The 16630-nt window shown below is 41.8% G+C and overlaps 1 protein-coding gene across 2 annotated transcripts in view; it reads left to right on the forward strand.

Moving 5' to 3' along the window:
* Positions 1 to 16630, forward strand: part of EPG5 (ectopic P-granules 5 autophagy tethering factor) — a 108737-nt gene that overhangs the window by 43863 nt on the left and 48244 nt on the right. For both annotated transcript variants that reach the window (XM_046671552.1, XM_046671553.1), the window contains exons 17-25: positions 181 to 321; positions 3117 to 3261; positions 3478 to 3675; positions 4039 to 4149; positions 5376 to 5498; positions 6419 to 6585; positions 7449 to 7670; positions 9455 to 9578; positions 13628 to 13772. In XM_046671552.1, the coding sequence (XP_046527508.1) occupies positions 181 to 321; positions 3117 to 3261; positions 3478 to 3675; positions 4039 to 4149; positions 5376 to 5498; positions 6419 to 6585; positions 7449 to 7670; positions 9455 to 9578; positions 13628 to 13772 (1376 nt within the window). The remainder of the gene's footprint in view (positions 1 to 180; positions 322 to 3116; positions 3262 to 3477; positions 3676 to 4038; positions 4150 to 5375; positions 5499 to 6418; positions 6586 to 7448; positions 7671 to 9454; positions 9579 to 13627; positions 13773 to 16630) is intronic.

Here is a 16630-nt window from a genome sequence, read left to right on the forward strand (position 1 = left end):
TAAGTTCCTTTGTACTTCCAGAGTTCTGATTCTAGTATTTCTGTGTGAAGTTTGGATATACAAAAATGTGTTGGAGATCTGAGATAATCCTGGCAGCATATAGGCTGATAGCTCACTGGAAGAACATCATTTTATGAAGCAGCTACCATGTATGGTCATTGCCTTTTTCTTTTCCCATAGCGTCGAGAAGTTCTGTGCAGAAGGCATCCCACTGTTGGGAATTCTGGTCCAGTCGAGGCATTTGAGAACAGTGGTGCATGTCCTCGATAAGATTCTGCCCTTGTTCTACCCTTGCCAGTATTACCTTCTGAAGAATGAGCAGTAAGTAGAAAACAGCCCAGCGAGTGCAAATCTTCTGGTTTCTCAAGTAAAATAGGGAATGATATTGCAATAGTGTATTTTTTATGAGGCTGAAAACTTGCTGCCCAGTTTAGAATGCAGGTTGTTGAGCAATGATTCTAATGATTCTAGTTTTATTATCATGAAAGATATTTCCCTTTCTCATTTAATTTTGGATTGCTTATAGCTTGGTAGTATTAGAAGACCAGTGTGTTTCCACGAAAGTCTGGGAATAGTGCTTCTGACATTGAGCAGCAAATGGTTTGCCATTGTAACAGTAGCAAAACACATTGCTTTTAATTGCCTGCAGTGTACATAGTGCAGTGTTACAAACAGGTGAGATAGATAGGAAGGTGCTCATCACATGAGACATTTATAATTTTGAGAAAATAGGACTTTTGAGGTAACAACAAAGTTATGAAGCAAAATATTGGCAAGGCCATGCTATGGTGTATAGATTGCATTTGCATTGTATGGTAAAAATTTATAGAATTTATGGTAAAAGAAGTAGCTGCTTGGGGAGGGAGGGAATTAACTGCGCGTGATGAAAACCCAGCATGCACTAATTTCACCAAGAAGGGAATGTATTGGCTCATGTGATTGGGAAGAAGGCTCCTGAGAATGTTAGGTCACTCTAAAGTGGTTCTCAACAGGGGTGACTCGATCCTTTTCAGGGGGCATTTGGTGATGTCTAGAGATGATGTTGATTGTCACATCCTGGTGAGGGGAGTGGGATGATTCGAGGGAGGGTTGGGGGAGGTTGCTACTGCTGTTTAGTGGGTAGAGGCCAGGGACAGTGCTAAACATCCTACAATGCACCGGAGAGCCCCTCACAATGAAGAATTAGCCAGCTCAAAGTGTCAGTAGTGCCAAAGTGGAGAGACCCTGGATTAGTGTTTCTCCTTCGCTGTTTCTTCTCCCTCCCAGTTCCCTTGACCCTGCCCCTCTCTCTTGCAGACCTTCTCTGTACGTTTACTTTTTCCAGGGGAATAAAAGTGCATGGTTACAGAGAGAACTAGGCACCATCCTAGTTTCCTATGGAAAAGGCAAATGTTTTTCTTTCTCATTATTCCTTATAATGATTCCTGATTGGTCTGACTTAGTCATAGGCTCTCCCTGAGCCTATCACTATGTCCAGTGGGATTTCCAGTCCTGAGAAGAGGGTGTACAAGGACTCTGTATTGAGAGCTCCTCACTCCCAAAACTGTGGCTTGAGGGAAGGACAGTTCCCTTAGTGAAAGGGTGTGCAGTGACCAGAAGGGAGAGAGAGAGGATGCATGGTAAACAGAAGCTACAAATGGCCCAAGAATATGACTGTGGAAGAGCTGGGTTTCTAATTGAGCTTCCAAGTGCATGTAGGCGTTGGGCCAGTGGAGAGGACTGGGGAAGGCAGGGCTTTTTCAGTATTGTAGGGGGGTGAGAGGAAGTTCTGGAGGGGGCTGGGCTTGGAAAGAGCATGAGTGACGGCATACCGATTCCCAGGCTCCTCCCCTGGAGATTGTACTTTAGTAGGAATGGGCCAGGGCCTGGGAACCTTTTTTTTTTTTTACTAATGTGTGAATACAGGTGAGTTCCTTAACTTTTCAGAGCCTCTGTTCTTTCATTTGTATAATGGGATAATACCCCCTCCCACACAGGCTGGGTGTAAGGATTAAGTACCATGTATAGAGTACAAATGTCTGGCACAGTTTTAATAAATTGTCTTTAGATTTTGTTGTTTTTAAAAGATAAGATTGAATGGTTTCTATATTCTTTTTCTCTAATTGTTAAAGTTTGAGTAATGGTGACTCTTTCTAGGCTCTATTTCAAATTCTTCCTCCTCAGTATCTCCACACACCCCACTAATGCCTGCACTAGCTCTGTCCTTGAACTCTTACAGCACTTTATTGGTACTTTTCCTGTCATATCTTCCTTTATACCAGAGTGGGAGTTGGGCCTGGTTTGGGCCTGTGTTGTGTCTCCTGTGAAATAGGAAGCACCTTCATCCACCACTAACAACTGCTTATTGATTCCTGCTGTATGCTGCCACCGTCTGTGTATGGTGGGGAGCAGAGCCAACCAGGCTTTGCCCTCAGGCACACAGGAAGTTATACCACTCTCAGTGTAGTTACCAGGTTTAAGGACCATGAAGGAAGCGGCAGGGTGCTATGAGAGAGGTTAATGGGTTAGACGTATTTTAGGTGGTGGGGAGGGGTCAGGACGTGTTCTGTGAGGAAGGGACGTTGCAGATGGGATGTGAGTTGAGTAGGAGTCTGCCAGGTTAGGGGTAGGGGAATGTTTTAGGCAGAAAACACAGCAGAAGCAAAGGCCCTGAGAGAGCAGGGAGCCCAGCGTACCCATGGAACGCCCATGACTTAATTGTGGTTTTATCCCCCTAGTGTCCCGTATGCCACCTTGTGTGAAGTTGACTCCCAGTATGAGATTGTGGAATGATTCTATAAACATGTCTGCTTTCCTAGTGGGAGTGGGGAGTGTGGCGGGGATAAAGGGTGCTTTTGGGTGTTTTTCCTCTCATTCTCTTTAACTTGCATGTGTTTTTGTGCCCTAGATCTGTTCACTACACTTCTGCAGGTAGATAGAATTTCTTCTAACCCACACTTAATTAGAAAATTTATTCTTCTGAAATTCCTGAAGATTTATCAGAATCCCTAAATAGAGCTTTGGTCTAAAAATGTGACTACTTTAATATTTTTGTTTCCTCATAAGTAATTAGCCACTGGAAATTCTGTTGACTTCTGATTGGAAGGTAAAGTTGTGTTGTCCTGTGTGCTTGGCAGGTTTCTGTCACACCTCCTCCTGTTCCTACACTTGGACAGCGGTGTCCCTCAGGGTGTCACACAGCAGGTCACCCACAAGGTGGCACAACACCTGACGGGAGCCAGCCATGGGGACAACGTGAAGCTTCTCAACAGCATGATCCAGGTCAGGGCCCTAGTCAGCCGCTTGCTCATCTTCCCAGACACCCCTAGTGCTAGCACATCTGTGTGTTTGGTCATTTCAAAGCGCTTGTCACACTGCTTTTGGCCAAGAAAGTCAATAGATTTGAATTTTGTAGTGGAGGGAGGTATTATTTTATTGGCGTTTTAAAAATGGGAGGCAGGTTATAACTTTCCCATCACCTGAGCCCTTTCTCCACAGGCCCACATATCTGTCAGCACTCAGCCCAATGAAGTGGGCCCCGTTGCCATATTAGAGTTCTGGGTTCAGGCTCTTATCAGCCAACATCTTTGGTACCGAGAACAACCCATCCTCTTCCTCATGGATCACTTGTGTAAAACAGCTTTTCAGCTGATGCAGGAAGACTGTGTGCAGAAATTACTCTACCAGCAACATAAGGTAAGCCTGTTAGAGAGTTTATCTTATGGTCATTGGCTAGATAGCCTTCTAAAAAGGTTCCCCCAAATGCATAGTCCTCAGGACTACACTGTGGCCACTGCCTTTTTTAAACTTTGCGTTAACAGTGTCTTATCTCAATAACCATGGTCTGCTAGCACAGATCCTCGTAGAGCCCAAGGAAGGGGCTCCCCAAGAGGAGCTGCTCATTATATTTGGCTGTGGTGCACTGCCTGGGACTATCGTTGCTGGTCTTAGCAGAATCTTCCATAGTGGTGAGATAATTGCTGATATTCTTGAAAAGGTCATTGATAAGGTTTTTTTTAAAGCCTCCTCCTCTCTCTGCTCCACATCTTTCCTGTGTAGAATGCTTTGGGTTACCACTGTGACCGGAGTCTGCTCTCTTCTTTGGTGAGCTGGATCGTGGCGGGCAACATCACTCCTTCCTTCGTGGAGGGTTTGGCCACGCCCACTCAGGTAGGAAACCCACTGAGGACCATTTGTTATCCTTGTGAACTGTAATACTGTTAGCATCCTTACTAATACATTACTAATAGCCTGAAATAACTAATGCTTATTTAGCACTCACTATCTATAAGAGTACTTTTTCATTTAATCCTCACAATAGCCCTCTGCTGAGGTTGCTGCATTGCTATTCCTGTTTCACAGAGGAATGAACTGAGGTTTCATGGAGTTAAGTGGCTGGCTCGGGATCAGATGGCTCATGATCAGACTCTGTCTGCCTGACTGCACAGCCTGCCCAGGAGCATGGCAGAGTGATTAAGAGTGGATGCTGGAGCCATGCGGGCCAGGGTTCAATCTTGGTTCTGCCATTTGCCAGCATTGTGCCTTGGGCAGCTTGTTTACCTCTCTGTCCTCAGTCTCCTCACCTGTCAAGTGGGAATAATGATTGCACCAACATGTAAAGCATTAGAACAGTGCTTAGCATGTAGTCAATGCTCACTAGGTGTTGGCTGTTATTATTATTGTCATCAGCAGCAGCATTATTTTCATCATTAATACCACCTCTCAGACTTTCTCTGTCACATGATATTTTTGTTTCGTCACTTAAACTAGTAGTAACATCCTTCAGCCATCTATCACAGTCTTACCTCCTGTGATCCAGCTGAAACCAACTCCTTGCTGTTACCTGTACACATCTTTGCCTTTGCCTAGCTGATTCTCTTACCAGGCATGCCTTCCCTTCCTATCTCTATGTAGAACCTTCTCTAATATACTTACTCTCTCTGATCCTGCCCTCCCTCCTCTGCTTCTGGTAGCACTTGACTCCTCATTCAGTTCTCACCACTCCTCCGTTCACATTTTGGTTACTTATGTATTAGTTTGTGTCCTCTAGTAGATGGAAAACTCTTACGGGCAGAGCTCATGCCTGGCCCTCTTTCCTGCCCCTCATGGATACAGAACCTGCCTAGTAAATACTGTTGAGTGAAGAACATCCTTCTTTAACTAAAGTATCCTTTCCAAAGGAATTTAACATTTTTCAGTGATCTATTTTATCTAAATTTATATCTGTGACAAGAGTAGAGATGGGTATAGAAGCTATGTGTTAATTTTAGAAATTGTAAATACTTGTTGCGTGAGATCTGTGGTAGGAAAGATGTTCATTTGTGGACCATCAGGGTGTATTTTGTCTGTCTGAGTGAGCTGCTCGTTCCCCTCACCTTTCCCTGGTGTCATTGTAGGTCTGGTTTGCGTGGACAGTCCTGAACATGGAATCCATCTTTGAAGAAGACTCTCAGCTCCGAAGAGTTGTTGAAGGGGAGTTGGTTATAAACTCGGCGTTTACCCCTGACCAAGCTCTGAAGGTGCAAATAGCAGTTCTGCATTTGAGTGGGAGAAGGTGGTTTATACTTTGATGCTGATGACTCACGTATAGCTTTTGAATTTCTGTGTTTTCTTTTGTTGTGAATGTTTGAAAAGCACCATAACCAAACCAGTGCTGACAACTGTGTAATTGAAGTGTATACTTCCTTCTCAAGGTTCATTTAACACTGGGAGTCACAAGCTAGTCATGGAAGGCTGTGTTCATTGCCTGTGTGAAGGGGATTGCAGTTGTTTTAAAGCAATTTCCAGTGTGTCCCACGGGTGTCAGAATCTCCTTGGAAAGCTTGTTAAAAATCAGATTCTTGGTCCCCAACTTCTGAGTTTCTGAGTCTGAAGTAGAACCAGGAATTTATTTTTAAAAACTTCCTAGCTAATCCTTTGGCTCAGTAAAGTGTAAGAATGACTGGAATAAGATTTTAGAATTAAAGACCTTTTATTTTAGGGTCTCATGATATGGACTTTGCTTTCAGATTTCATAGCCTGTCAAGGAATTTGTCATTCTTGAAAGTCCTTTTAAAATCTAAATTTTCAAGAGATTGATCAAGTTTGACAGTAAAATTTACTTTTGGTGTTCACGTCATTTTGCTCCCCTGCGCTGTAGTGTTTTTCATGCTCAAGAATGTAAAGGCCTGTCAAGGAATGGAAATGAGATTAGACTAGGTGACTCTCAGGACCCGTTCCAGTTTAGGGGTCTGTGAAATGTTTTGGCGGAAAAAGCTATCCCACATGTCTTGCTACCAAGGAGGTTAAAGTGTTAACTAATGGGTTGGAGAAGTAAGTTTTACCTGACTTTTTTCTTACCGAATTGAAAACAAAATGTTCAACATTTCGTTGGATCCCTTAGAGCAAACTGTTTACAGTTGTGTTCATTTCACGGCTGCTGAAATCCCCTCTTTTGTAGAAAGCCCAGGCCCAGCTGAAGCTCCCCATCGTCCCTTCCCTCCAGAGGCTGCTGATTTATCGTTGGGCCCACCAGGCTCTCGTCACGCCTTCCGATCACCCTCTTCTCCCGCTCATTTGGCAGAAGTTCTTCCTCCTGTATCTTCACCGCCCAGGACCACAATATGGGTATGGTACCCAGTGTTGTAGTAAGTTTCTGTTGAATCTGTTCCTGCCTTGGCGCTGCTCTGCTGCTCTGTGTTCTCGCACTGTGGCAGCTGAGTTAGAATCGTTCTTTGACCACTGGCGAGGAGTCTCCCTCCCTTCCTGTTTCATATTTATTGGACTAGACCTTTTTGGAGTTCAGGCTATCTTTGAGCAACTCTCTCTGTACCATGCCCCATACCCAGTGCGTTGAAGAGAACACCCTGGAACCTGGCAAAGTTCAATATAAAACCTCTGGAGATGCAAAGGGTGAGAAACTGCCCCAAACTGAAGCTGCTTGTGTGACCATCATGGGGCTCGTTTGAGGGAACTTGTGATGGGTAGTATAGGTGTGGACAAAGGCCAGGCTGTGCCTGGCAGGCCTTGGGCTGTGCCTGGGGGTGTCCACCATTTCCACTGGATGTGAAGGGACTCTGGCCAGCTGGAACTGTCCACTGTTTCCTGCCATTGCTGTCCAGCTCACTTCCCAGCTCACCCTCGCTCCCTTAACTCACTCCTTTGAAACATACACCTGTTGATTCTTTGTCACGTCCATTTTCTACCACATTGCAAGTTCTTCAAGTACAGAGACTATCATTAATCTGTTCTGTACCTCTGGGTGGTGATAATATCTTCAATTTGCCTAGTGTTTCATTCTTTGCAGCTGCTTTCATATACACCAGCTTGCTGGATCCTCATAATAACCATAGAGGTAGAAATAATATGCATTAATTTAATGTGGTATATGCACAGCCATAGTAAATTGACTTGTTAATTGACTGCAATTTTGTGTCACATGGAAAGAGCATCTTATGTTGATCTTGTGATCTGTGCTTGTATTTTTTAAGGTTACCCATAGATGGTTGTATTGGAAGAAGGTTTTTTCAAAGCCCTGCTCATATCAATTTGTTGAAAGAAATGAAGAGGCGCCTGACTGAGGTGGCCGACTTCCACCACGCTGCAAGCAAGGCCCTTCGCATTCCAGCAGAGGGCAGTGAAGGGCTGCCAGCGAGCCAGGCTGGTACCCCTGGTTACCTGACTTCCCCAGAACTGCACACGGAGCTCGTGAGGTGAGGCATGGTTTGTGGTGTTGTTTGCAGCACAGGTACTGTGCTGGAGTGGTTGTTTGTGTTACAGACTGCCAGATGTTTTTCTCTTAACCCTGTTAGATGGAATATGGAAGGAGTTTTGACTAGAGGTTTGCATCTTGTTTCTCTTTTATGTTCCTCATGAGAAGTGAATCAGCAATTTGGATGTACCTCTGTCAAGTGCCTGGGGTCTGAGTGAAAGATCTTAAACCAGAGGGCAGATGTCCTCTTCTCCTTCTTTATGTGATAGAAACAAAGCAAAATAGTTGATCCAAGCAGGTAAACAACTAATAAAGCCTGCCAGGATAGTTCTGTAAAGGAAATAAATGACTAAGGCAGGGGTCTTTAAGTGGGGTTCATAGACCCTTGAGGGGCTTCCTGGGGTGGGGCAGGATCTAGTAATCTCCCAAAACCACTTCTAAAATCAGGTACCATATTGGCACCCCCTAAAAGTTAAGAATTCTGAAGTGTTTGGGTCCCTTTCACAGTTCTTCACCTTTCATTTATAAGCTTGATATAAACCAGATATTATTTTTATAAATGACATAATAAAAATGGCTCTTAATATATTAAATTAACCTTGAAAACAAAATGTCTTGGTGAGGAAGCCTAGTGTTTTGATCCAGCTCTGAGACTTCAGGCTTGCTTGACCTCAAAGCCCTTAGGGCTGTCTCTCAGCCTCCAGAATGTTTTCTCCCTTGATTTTGCTTGCTTGAAGGAAAACTTATTTTTAACTAGGCTTAACCAGTGGGAAGGCTTTATCTTTGAACTTTTAGATCAGCCAAGAAAGTATTTGATGTTCTTTTCTGCCTCTCCAAAATTCTCCTTCCTTTGGTGGGTTGATAAAGTGGCCAACCAAATCAGAAGCTAGAAGAGAGCTCTGAACCAGCCTCTTCTCTTTAAGACCCTCAAAGCCCTGTGCCCTGCACAGACTACCCCAGAGGTAAAGGAGATATTTTCCACTGTATTGAACAAAGCCAAGCCACGCCACCTCCTGGTCCCTGACCTAGTAATTTGTGTGCTGTAGATTACTCTAGTGCCTGTTGCTGTAAACAGCTGCTTAACGTATCACTGATATTAGCTAAATAGACTATGTTCCTTGTAAAAACAAAATAAAAGCAAAGGAAACATCATTAAACTTTTTAAAAAGTTTTTACCGGAAAATTGAGATTTTTTCTTTCTTTCTTTTTTTAGCCTGGCTTGGTTCTAGTCCTTCTTAATGGGAACAGTGTGCACACATGCTGTGAGTTCTCTTTGTGCCTCTGTGAGGCAGGAGGTCGTTCATCATTGAACCTGAAGCTGGCAGGTTCTTCTGATGCATAAATTTAAAATGGCTTTTAATGTTTTCTCTGGAAGACATAAAATGTGTTTATTTGGATGTTATTTTAACTTTTCCAAGCACTAAGGCTCACTGTGACTGCTTTGCCCAGGAAGGAAAAGCTCCAAATTCAGATCCTAGGTCTGTGTTAAAATCACCTTTTCCAGCTATTTTTTGTTTGTTTAATCCTACTGTAGTAATAGAGTTCACAGTCCTTTCTTCATACCTTTTGTTTTAGCAATGATTACATCGTATTTTAATGCTTTGTGACCTTTCTCTCCTGCTGGCCTGTGAGCTTCTTGGGAGTGTGGTGGTTGTTGGAAACGTTTTCTGTATTATGTGCTTTCTTTACTTATATCTACTGGTGCCAGTGTTCCTAGAGATGTAAGAAACTTCATTTGCCTGCACATCTTTTTATATTTTATATAATTATGCTTTTTTCTTTTAGGCTCTTCAATGTATACATATTATGGCTGGAAGATGAGAATTTTCAAAAAGGAGATACCTATATCCCTTCTCTACCAAAGCATTATGATATTCACAGGCTAGCAAAAGTGATGCAGAATCAGCAGGTGAAATCATGGTGATATCTCTTTTAGCATATCTGACTGTAATTTGAGTTGGTCACATTCATAATCTAATGGTAAAACCACTTATTGATATGAAAATGGAGGTACTCGAATGGTCATGTTTTTGTGGGTTTTGTCAGTGTATAAGTGATTGTGTTGAAGGCATATTCCCATTTGAATCTCCAGCCCCACTATGGCCTTATCTGAAGGCTTGTAGCTTATTCTAGGGCTTTCTACAACCTCATAAATATAGCTTTCCTCTGACTGTATTCTTTCTTATTTTAAATTGTTAGTAGTTGAACACTTTTTTTTTTGAGGAAGATTAGCCCTGAGCTAACATCCACCACCAAGCCTCCTCGTTTTGCTGAAGAAGATTGGCCCTGAGAACATCCATACCCTTCGTCCTCTACTTTATATGTGGGATGCCTGCCACAGCGTGGCTTGATAAGCAGTGTGTAGGTCTGTGCCTGGGATCCGAACCGGTGAACTCTGGGCCACTGAAGCGGAGTGTGCAAACTTAACCACTATACTACCAGACTAACCGAGCAGCTGAACACTTTTAAGCAATCATCTCTACTCCCATAAAAAGTACAGTGAAAGAATTTGTTAAGATCCATATATTATATAGGAAGTTAATTGCATGGAGGAGATAAGGAGCTCACCTTTGTTTGGCTTTAGAGATGACTGACTTGTAGGTGTCACACTTTCAGTTGCCCTTCTGGAGACACTCAATTCTAGTCTTTATGTATTTTGAGCTCCTCTCTCCCTGGCACCCAAACAAAGATGTCTGTGGTCCTTTTTTAGACCAAAACTTCTAAATTTTCTCTAAGCTTCTGTAGCCATTGTGTGTGTGGGTGTGTATGTGTGTGTGTGTGTAGACATAACTCTCCTATTCCACGTCCTTCTTTCTAAGAGCTGAACTCTGCTGGGCATTGACCCCACCACTGGGATGGGATTTGGGAACCTCTAAGACTTGAGAGACTTTAATTTGGATCTGTAAACCTACCTGCTTCTACGTTATATGTAGTATTTTATCTCCAGTGGGTGTCTTTGACCTTCTTCTGTTTTCTGTCTTTCCTTCTTTCTTCTTTCCTTTCCTTCCTTCCATGAGTATTTATTGAGTGCCTTTAAGATGTCAGGTACCTAATGCTAAAGATACAAAAAGAGACCTGACACAGTCCCTGCTTTCAAGGAGCTTATGTCAAATGGGGGCTAAACAAAAAATTATTATGTCTGGTGATCGAGTCTGTGGGAGTGGAATGCATAGGGTCCTGTGGGAACGTAGAGGACTAGCACCTGGTTCAGCCCGGGGCTGGAGTGGGATCTTGAACTGAGCCCTGAAGGACAAATGGGAGTTTGTCAGATTGAAAGGAAGCCATGGTGATGAGGGAGTGGCAGAAAGGATGTTACCAGCAGGAAGACCAGAACATGCAAAGACGTGGCAGGTGAGAGAGTGTGGCATATTCAGAAAGGTGCAGGTTGGGGCATAGCTGCTGAAGAGAGCAGATGAAGCCAGAGAGGTGAATAGGGGTCACATCTGTAAGGGGCATATATGCCTTTCTCAAGAATTTGGTTTTGTTCTGAAGTCTTTGTTTGGAGAGCTATTGAAATAGTGGGAGTCATTAAATAAATGGATGAATTAAAAATACATCAAAGAATAATTAGTAGAGTCAGTAGGATTTTTAGATTGGATACACAGTAGGATTGAGACAGTGATAGGGTTGATTAGCTACATAAGGACTCCTAAATTCATAGCTTGGGCAGCTAGAGATAGGGAATACTGGAGAGGAAGTACCTGAGGGACTTCAAGGAGAACTCTTATCAAGGAGTTGGTGGGGAAGGGTATACAAGTCTAGAATTCAGGAACGGGGCAGTGTAGGAAATGTGAGTGTAGTGGCAAAGAGTATTTAGATTAAGAAGAGAACTGAAGATGGAACCCTGAGAAATAACAATATTTAAGGCACAGAGAAATCAGGCTGAGGATATAGGGCCAGAGAAATAGGAAAGATAAGTAAGTGATCATGGTGTCCTGAAATCCTTTGAGTGCAGTTCCATACTCATCTCTTCTTTATACTCCACACCCCGAGGCCTTACCTAAATTTGCTACATGCAAATTGTAGGTACTTGGTCAATGTTTTTAAAAATTAATCGTAGCTTTCTGGGCTCTCTGATATTTATCTTGGTTCACCAGCATATTCAGAATTAATTGCTTTCTTTTTTTAAAGTCTTTGCTTGCCATTTGATTTTACAGTTCTTATTTTTGATCTGTAATTCAAGTTCAGAGTTGTTCTGTCTTTTTGTAGTTCTGAGATATCTTTGCTTACCCATTGTTACTTCTCAGGATTCTTTAATTGTTAGCCTCTGTCAACAGTTACTTAGCACAGAGGCAGAGAAAGTGACAGCATGGTTCAATTTAAAGGAGCTGTGTATGCACAGTAGGAGGGTCTGGTCCAGCACCTTGAACAGTTTGGTGCATCCAGGATTCAGGCTTGCAATCAGGAGGCCCTCGGAGTTCCTCCTCTGAGTCTGGAATGCTTTGTGCCATGGTTGGTTTGGAAATAATGATTTAGGACTCATGACAGTGTGCTAATTGAGAAGCCAGAGACATTTTTTGGTTTAAAAGGAATCCTTTAGAATACTTAAAATTAGAAAATAAAAGAAAATGATGGTTTACAAAAGCATAGTCCATAACTGATCACATGCCATTACTATTTGGAGTAGTTTTTAGTGTTCGTTGATAGTTGACATTTGTTTTCATTAAAGGCAGTCCACCATTCTGGGGCCGGCCTGGTGGCGTACAGTTAAGTTTGTGTGCTCTGCTGTGGTGGCCCGGGGCTCGCAAGTTTGGATCCCAGGTGCAGACCTACATACTGCTTTTCAAGCTGTGCTGTGGTGGCGTCCCACTTACAACGTGGAGGACGATTGGCACAGATGTTAGCTCAGGGACAATCTTCCTCAATCAAAAAGAGGAATATTGGCCACAAATGTTAGCTCAGGGACAGTCTTCCTCACCAAGAAAAAAAAAAAGTCAGTCCACCATTCTAACATGTAGTGATCACCTGAGTGAATAGTTTAGAATATGCAAGATAACTCACTGGAGAGTGGGAAGAGAATACCAGAACTTCTATTTTTGTCATTTTATCTATTTTTTTTTATAATGAAAAAATTCAGTCATGACAAATAGAATAGTATAAGGGACATGCCTTTCTCCACTTGCCCCCTGTACCATGTGTCTAGTTTCATCTATAGCCTGTCCACTCCCTCTACCATATTTGAGCTAATCCTAGAGAGCATTTGATACATATTTTAAAAGATGAGGATTAAAAACAAGAACGTAACGCAAAAACATTTATATCTGGAAAATATTAACAGTAGTTTCTTAATATCAAATGTCTAGGCAGTGTTCAAATTTTCAGTTGTCTCGTAAATGTCATAAAAGTTTTGTCTATTTATTTTTACAATTTGTTGGAATCAGAATCTGCATTTTGTGATTGGTTGATAGCTTTTATAAATCTCTTTAATCTATAGGTCCTCCCCTTATCCCTTTTTTTTTTCATTCCAATGTATTTGTTGAAGAAACTGGGTAGTTTGTCCATCGAGTTTCCCCACAGTCTGGATTTTGCTGATTGTATCTTTGTGGTGTAGTTTAATATGTTTTTCTGTCTCCTGTAAATTGGTATTGGGACCTAGGGCTTTATCTAATCCAATTCAATTATTTTCAATATATTTTTTTATCTCTTTAAAATTTATTTTTTTACTTGTGTCTTATAATTTATTAGTTCAGTAGTTTATGTATATAATTTATAAATATACATTCAGTGGTGCTCTTAGAATTCTTTTTCTGATTGTGGTACACAATCAAAAAAGTTTTGAGATTCCTGCTAAGATTGTTAGAGTCCTTATTTTACGTGCCCTTCATCATAATGCTGGAGAACTTGCAGTGGACCACCTCGTATTGAAACTCACTGGTTCACTTTATAGTTAAATATATAGTTTAATATGTGAATATATGATTTATCTCTGAAAGTTAAACTCCTGTGGTTCCATTCCAGGATCTGTGGATGGAGTATTTGAACATGGAGCGCATACATTATGAGTTTCAGGAAACTGTTGGTTTGTGGACACAGGCCAAGCTTGAGTCCCACTCTACACCCTGCAATTTGTCAGTACAGCTGGACTTCACCGATCCTTTGTTGGGTGAGTCTTATGAGCATTAGGCCCTTTGATTGAATGAATGAGTGAATGAATGAGTGAGTGAGTGAGTAAGTGAGTGACTGAATCAGAACCATTGCGCGTTAAGGTGTACACAGTGTATCCCTTCAGTGCGAATAGCCTTTTTAGGAGTTCATTGTTAACGTGTCTACTACTTAGGGTTAGGTTAGGCATTGAGTGACAAAAAACCCCCAAACAGTAATGGCTTAAATAAGATAGAGATTTATTTTTTCTCACATAAAAGAAGTCTGGAGGCAGGCAGTTCAGAGCCGTAGCTTCCTGACCTGCAAATCTTCAAGGACACCTGCTCTTCCTCTCTTGCTACCCCACTGTTCTCACATATGACATCCACCTGTGGTTCCAGACGGCTGCCTAAGCTTGAGCTGTCACATTCACATTCTGTTCAGGAGGAAGGGTAGACTCCTCCTTTTTTTTTGAGGAAGATTAGTCCTGAGCTAACATCTGCTGCCAGTCCTCCTCTTTTTGCTGAGGAAGACTGGCCCTGAGTTCACATCCATGCCCATCTTTCTCTACTTTTTGTATGTGGGACGCCTACCACAGCATGGCTTGCCAAGCGGTGCCATGTCCATACCTGGGATCTGAACTGGTGAACTCTGGGTTGCCAAAGCGGAACGTGCTCGCTTAACCACTGTGCCACTGGGCTGGCCCCGGGGAGTCTCTTTCTTTTACGGGCTCTTTCAGGAAGCTGCTCACAGACTTTCTAGTTATATCTCTTGGCTCAGCCTGAGACCATGGCTCTACCTAGCTGAAAAGGAGGCTGGAAAGTGACTAAGTATGTTCGTGGTTCATTTTCTCTGATGCTTTAAAAAGACATTTCAGTTGACTTACAGTCTGAAAAGTGCTATTTTAAATTTAATTATTTTGGATTTGCAGTTTTAAAATTATCTGTCTTTTTCTTTTATAAACTCTTTTTTTCTGTATCTGAAGTTCTTACCATACAAATGGATTGTATCCCCAAAGTTTCTAAGTTGATTGTTTCTCACAGTGCATTTTTCTAGAGAAAGATTTTATAAACTATCAGTTTTCTATGTCAGGCCACAAAAGCTCATTTAACCTGCAAAGCTGATGTCATACTTTACAACCAAAAATAATAGAAGACAATATTTGGGGTCACTTACTAATTTTAATTACTGAATATATTTTTAAAATGTAAGACAGAGTAAAATTATAAATTGTTGAACAAAATATTGTAATATGTAGTGTAGTAGAGCACTGAAGTAATTCAGAGAAAGGCAAAAATGCCTTCTTGTTCTAGCTCTGCCACTAACCAACTAATTAGCTGTGTGATCAGAGAAAAATAAGAACCTTTCTGGCTTTAGTTCACTCATCTGTAAAATGAAGGTGCTAGACAGTCTCATCTAAGGCTCTAAAATTTTTCCCTCCAACATCTTTCTCCTCACTCTCTTCTATGAAACTATAGTTTTTCCCCCCTGATTTATAATTGATATGTGCTCATTGAAAAAAAAAATAATATAGAAAGGTATATAGGGGAAGGTATAAAAGTTGTTCTCAACCCAATCATATCAATTCTCACTTTCTTTTTTTTTAATTTTTTAAATATTTTTTAAAGATTGGCAGCTGAGCTAACAATTGTTGCCAATCTTCTTTTTTTTTTTTTTTCTGCTTTTTCTCCCCAACTCCCCCCCCCCCCCCCAGTATATAGTTGTATATTTTAGTTGTGTGTCCTTCTAGTTGTAGTATGTGGGACACTGCCTCAGCATGGCCTGCCTGATGAGTGGTGCCATGTCTGTGCCCAGGATCTGAACCTGAAATGCTGGGCCGCCGTAGCAGAGCATGGAAACTTAACCACTCGGCCATGGGGCCGGCCCCCGTCGATTCTCATTTTCTATTCTTGAAGGTTTATTACATGAGAAGAGGAGATATATTTATAGATCTGGAAGCTGTTGGATGCTCCTCTGTTCATGTCCTCCCACTTGTAGTGCTTTCACATTGCCTTAACACTGCCCTAAATGGCTGTTTCCTTTCTCTGGAGTTAAGCTAGTGATTTACTAGGCCCTTAGTTTGTTCCAGGCACTGCCCCAGTCCTTCAGATGCATTAACTCAATCCTCCCAACAACCCTATGAGGGTCGTCCCCCTTGAGCAAATAGGGCACTTGAGGTGTAAGGTGGTTTGGTAACTGGCCCAAGTCACAAAGCTGCTAGTGGCAGAGCCATCTGGCTCCAGAGACCCTGCTTTTCACTGCTTATTATCCTGTCTCTTGTTTCTGGTGATCAGTACAGGTTTCATTTCTAAATAAAATTAAGGCCTAGATTTTTGAATAATAAGTTTCAGGTTTTTCTCAGATGATAGCGCATTAGACGATGATTACATCAAATGGTCAAGCTTGTGGTTGTGATTGTAGCCAAATGTCAGCAGCATCTCATAGGTTATTCCACTCTTGTGATGCCGACTTCTTTTTCTTGAATTACATTTGTTTTGTTGGCTTCACGGTTTTTTTCAGTTGTAGACCAGAGTGGTGATTACAGTTAAATATACTCTGAATTTAAATTCTTTTGTCTTTTACTTTGTATTTAAAATATTATCTTTGATTTTTCTTTCATGATAAGTTATATTGGGTTTGCAAAAAAGTCATGTTTTCCTTTGGAGTCATGGCCTAAATGTTGCTTGAAGTATCTTAAACATAGTCAAGGGTCTTACCCAGAGCAGAATATCCAACTTTGTTACATTCTGTACAAAAAGTGGTTCTAGTGGAAAAAACCCCAGCTATACAGGATAATCCTGTGCTTAATCTATTTGAAATGTTAAATTCCATCTGTTTGGGTGCAAACAATACAAGTCTTCTTATGCCAAGTAAAGTCAC

Source organism: Equus quagga, chromosome 9 (genome assembly GCF_021613505.1).
Source record: "Equus quagga isolate Etosha38 chromosome 9, UCLA_HA_Equagga_1.0, whole genome shotgun sequence".
NCBI classification, from domain to species: Eukaryota; Metazoa; Chordata; class Mammalia; order Perissodactyla; family Equidae; genus Equus; species Equus quagga.